This window comes from Penaeus chinensis, chromosome 1 (genome assembly GCF_019202785.1).
Source record: "Penaeus chinensis breed Huanghai No. 1 chromosome 1, ASM1920278v2, whole genome shotgun sequence".
Lineage (NCBI taxonomy): Eukaryota > Metazoa > Arthropoda > Malacostraca > Decapoda > Penaeidae > Penaeus > Penaeus chinensis.
Genome location: NC_061819.1, coordinates 12,296,864 through 12,301,863, shown reverse-complemented (window position 1 = coordinate 12,301,863; position 5,000 = coordinate 12,296,864). Strand labels below are relative to the sequence as shown.

Below are 5,000 nucleotides of genomic sequence, written 5' to 3'. Positions count from 1 at the left end.
TACGTGCTGCAGCTCGCATTCTTGCTCGGGCATTTCTGTTGGCAACTGCTCGATTGCCAACTGCAGCTCTGCCACCTTCATTCCCAATGCGTGGTCGAGGAGCTGGTGCCCCTCCATCTTCTTCTTCTGAAAGAATTTACATGTCAGTTGCTAAGATATAAATATACAATATGGAGCAGAAGAAAATAAATCTAATTTTCTATGAGGCAAATATCCATGCCCTTCAAAAAAAAAAAAAAAAAAAAAAAAAAATGGGTCTGAGAAAGAGTACTATGTACCTTAAAGTATTTCAGCTCTTGCTTGATTATTGTAGATGTTTGCAGTACAAACTATTAAGGTTACTATGTAGATAGATGATGATGACTGTCATTTGTGCAAGGGGGTTCAGTGTTCTCTGGACTAAATGAACACAGCATTTTCCCCATTTTTTATTCATTTTCCCCAGCGGCATTGGGTTTAGTACTTTTTGTACTAAGTTCTGTGACAGTTGTTTGGAACAGCCCCACAGTGAGTGAATTTTTTTAATACAATTGATTACTTTTAGTCTTACTTAGAGAACCACTGAAGCCTCAACCAATGGCTACCATCATAGTGACATACTGTTAGGCAATCGTTGCAACTTCCATACGTATAACAAGCAAACTTTCCCCATGTATATTCTGGCATAATAAGAACTTAGACTAACTCCTTAAATAGTAAGTCAGTAGTCTTTATTCGATGATCAGTATTCAGAGAGGACTGCAGCTTAAGGAAAAACTCATTTCCTGGTTGTAAAGATCACATCAAACAACACAATTTTGTAGGAATTATAATAAACTGCGGAAACAAAATGATTCAGAAACCTCAGTTCTAATTTCTAAATCTCAAAGCATCCAAATTCTATTGCTGGAAATACGATTTTTTTTTCACAAATTTCTAAAGCAATGGAAGTCCTTCATGAGGCAATAACATATGGCCCATCATGTCCTACTACTTGCACATGACACTCTACCTTTCCCTCGTCCTCGCTGGAAGAAAGTGAGAGCACCAAGGATGATTGCCACAACCGTAGCTAGAACCACATACACCGTAACGTCAGTCATTTTGGCAGCTGTTTGTGCTTCAAGGAGGAATACCAGGCATTGTTTACATGCAGTCTATAAGCTCCGGGATAGGATCAAGAAGTAGCGCCGGAATGCGCTTGTATTTTGATTGAAAGCCTCACCTATATTTGATTTGGTTTGAAATGTGATATTGGTCCATAGAAAGAAAATTTCAAGAACCAGAAATATTTATTTTAAATAATATCTATTCTATGGCTATTTCTTCTCATATTAAAATTGGTTAAGTAGTATTGAAATACGTCGATGACATTGTACACGTCAGACAAAATTATTTCATCTATACTTTTATCTTAAAACGAGAAACTACAGTATAAAATAGACTTTTGCCCTCTCAATTAATTATTTTAACAAATATAGTTGTATCTGGAGCTTTTAAATATAAACATAAACTCATTAATAGTAATATATAATACGTTTATTATTTTTTAAGACCTTTTAAATCAAGTACGAGATCTTGCTTGAAGCAGCGGTGTTGTCAGTCGAGAAGGGAAAGCAAGATGACGTCCAAAACATTTCTCTCAATATGCCTTATTTTAGGCGTCTTCTGTGCGTTTTCTGAGGGCCTGTACTTCCACATTGGTGAAACAGAAAGGAAATGTTTCATCGAAGAGATTCCAGACGAGACAATGGTCACAGGTGAGGAAAAATAATTTCCGGCATTTGTTTTGAAAAGCAAGTTGTAAGTTTCTGACCGAAGATAAGCATGTATGTGGATTGGAAATGTTTATTCCATACAACTTAGGAATACAAATAGGTTATCAAATAAAATGTGACAAATTGGAGTTGATATATATCTGTGGTTGGTAAAATCAATATATACATAGATAGGGAAATATTTCGTAATACGGGCATCCACATCAGCTGGGCGCCCTTGCCATTCGCCCCCCCCCCCCCCCCCGCCCCATTCGGTAATCTGTATCGAAAGCAGATGGTTTAGTAGAATCACCAGAAATACCGGTAGAACTTGTTGAGAATTTCATGATTACTTTTCCCTTTCTCCATTCCATTCTCTCACCAAATAGTGGAAATCTATTTGAGCTGACAGCATTCACACCAGATGCATTCGCCCCTAAACCTATTAATTTAAAGTTTGAGGAGTTTGCTGGTTAATGTTAACGAGAGCAATGCACCGAGTTAGAGGGAAATGGACACTGCCATCTTATTAGAAATAGAATCATAAACAACACAGGTACAGCTGCAGTGGCTTTATATTTACTGCAAAAGGACAAATATATCTGTTGCATATCACCTCTAAGAGACTAATGGCCATATTATTTAATGTTTCTGCAGAGCAGGCTTTCCCCAGAACCAGCTCCTGCACTTTTCAGTACTATTAAATAAATGGAATAAATGTATTGGAATAAATGTGTGGCAGCTAGGAGTATGCTGCACCAAACCATGCAATATTATAATTTAGAATATATTCATTTGAAGACAAGTATTATATAAAAAATATACCCTCAGTGATGGGTATTAAAAATCTCTCGACATCATAGACTCTGATGATTTCTGGTAATGTCCAGCTGCTGGGTATGGGAGTTCCCTACATGTAGGAGAACTTCCTGCTCTAGTGCGTTGCCACACTTATAGCCATATCCTGCAGATCTACGCTACGCGTAGTGAACTTTCTGCTCAAGTGCATCATGAAGCCAATACCTGTACCTGGTATGATATGTCAGTTTGTTATGATGGCTATAGGCATGGCTCAGCAGATATGGTTAATTTTTATACACTTACGTTACATCCTTTTGGGAGGTCTGTACTACCCGAAAGCTTCCCCGTAGTTTTTGTGATGTTTATTAGATTTTAGAAATTTCAATTACTACCAAAATTTACGAACTCTCATCCCTATATATATATATATTCAGAAGAACTTTTATTTTGCTTGTAATATTTATGCATATCCATATCCAAGAGTGTGTGTGTGTGCGTGCGTGCGTGCATGCGCGCGCGCACGTCTAAACATATTCTCTGCATTGCTTTTATTACCTTGACCAGTAAATCTAGAATGGCCAGCCTGCAAATTATCAAAATTGACATTGACATTATTGATGGGAATTGCAAACACTATATGCTGCTCTTTTTTTGTTATTGTCCCTATATTTTGCACATGAATGACGAAAAGAGTTTTTTCAGCACCTTTGCCTAGCCATGATAGAACCAATTTGAATTTCAATGGACTTACGATTATAATGGACAGCCTGGAAATTTTAAGTTTTACATCCTCTCTACTACGCTTATTTTTAGTTTGCAAAGAAAATACTGTAGAAGAAAAGTGTCTTAGATAGTTAGTCTCGGTGTCAGGTGTCATTTCCAATATTACCATGACGTGATTTTAACTGCCACCATACTCTTTGGAGTGATTCTATCACCAATTCCCGTGGCCACGCTCTAGAGCGCTTCTTCTCCACAACTGACCTTATTATTTGAAATTCAGATTGCCCAATACACTTTGATACACGCACGCAGTCTTTTTCATGCATTGACCTCTCTCTATGCTCCCCTTCTCTTCATTTAGATTTCCACTGGTCATTTCTAGACCACTTTCCAGTTCTCCTTTCTCCTACTTCATATGTACCACTTCCTAACTCCCCATGCTGGTGCTTTGATAGAGCCGACTGGTGTAGTTTCACTTCACTTCGCTTAAAACGTGCAGCCTGGAAATGTTACCGCTACAAACGAGGTACCCCACATCAACTATCAGCTCTTATCTCCTTTAAGAGAGCATCTGCCTGTCTTCGTCATACAACCCAGAATAGTAAAACAAATAGCTGGCAAAATTATGTTTCCTCAATTACATCCTCTACATCTATCTTAAATGTTTGCTGCCGGATCCATAAACTATCAGGCAAACATCCCCCCCATCCAGCTCCCGTCCTCCATATTCGAGATACCCTCATCTCTGATCCTCCCGAAGTCGCTAATGAACTGGGTGATTATTTCAGCCAGGTCAGTAGTGGTTCTCACCTTTCTCCACACTTCTCTTCTATTAAAACCATCAGGGAATGTACCCCCATTATCTTCACCCTATCCTCTGCGGAGTCCTATAATGCTAATTTTTCTTCCTCTGAACTCATTGCTGCCCTAAAATCGTGCCGCAACACTCATGAAGGCCCTGACGGTATTCACTACCGTATGCTCCAGCAACTCCCATCTTCCTATTAACAACTTACAACCACATATGGACATCAGGAAATTTTCCTTCTCATTGGAGAGAAGCTCTTATCCTCCCCTTCCTGAAACCCAATAAATCAGGTACCCTACCTCAAGACTATCGCCCCATCACACTAACTAGCTGCTTATGCAAACTACTTGAGCGAATGGTTAACTTCCGCTTAATGTGGCACCTTGAATCCCACAATCTTATCTCTCCTTCCCAGTTTGACCCCCTTGCTCATTTTGAGACATATATTACATCCGCATTTGCACGCCATAAATCTGTACTAGCTATGTTTTTTGACCTAGATAAAGCATATGATACGACATGGAAGTACCATATTCTCCAACAACTGTCCTCTCTAGGCATACGTGGAAACATGGGTGTCTTCATAAAGTCTTTCCTCTCCCGACGCACTTTTCAGGTCAAAACTGCCTCTGCCACATCATCTTTCTTTCCTCAAATTGAAGGCATCCCACAAGGCAGTGTGCTTTGTACCACCTTATTCCTTCTTGCTGTAAATGACATTGCATCAGTTCTACCACCAGGAGCCCGGTCATCACTATATGTTGATGATTTAACAATCTTGGCACATCCGTACCAAATCTCTACCAATTTCTTCAATCTGCAGTATCATCAGTATCTTCCTGGGCCACAAACCATGGCTTCCGCTTTTCTACCTCCAAATCTTTCTCCATCCTTTTCTCTCTTCTTATATGGTACTCCACTCCAATACCGTT

The 5,000-nt window shown here is 39.2% G+C and overlaps 2 protein-coding genes across 3 annotated transcripts in view; one reads left to right on the top strand and one right to left on the bottom strand.

The window, feature by feature from the left end:
• The window catches only part of LOC125028959 (DDRGK domain-containing protein 1-like), a 5,137-nt gene extending 3,986 nt beyond the window's left edge, over positions 1 to 1,151 (bottom strand). The window contains exons 1-2 of one of the 2 annotated variants that reach the window (XM_047618619.1): positions 992 to 1,151; positions 4 to 126 (exon numbers count right to left, since the gene is read on the bottom strand). In XM_047618619.1, the coding sequence (XP_047474575.1) occupies positions 4 to 126; positions 992 to 1,082 (214 nt within the window). In that variant the 5' untranslated portion in view covers positions 1,083 to 1,151. The remainder of the gene's footprint in view (positions 1 to 3; positions 127 to 991) is intronic. The other variant, XM_047618629.1, reaches the window with a different exon arrangement.
• Positions 1,152 to 1,565: 414 nt separating this feature from the next.
• LOC125028969 (transmembrane emp24 domain-containing protein eca-like) overlaps positions 1,566 to 5,000 on the top strand; it is an 8,890-nt gene continuing 5,455 nt past the window's right edge. The window contains exon 1 of the mRNA XM_047618643.1: positions 1,566 to 1,739. Within this exon, the coding sequence (XP_047474599.1) occupies positions 1,601 to 1,739 (139 nt within the window). The 5' untranslated portion in view covers positions 1,566 to 1,600. The remainder of the gene's footprint in view (positions 1,740 to 5,000) is intronic.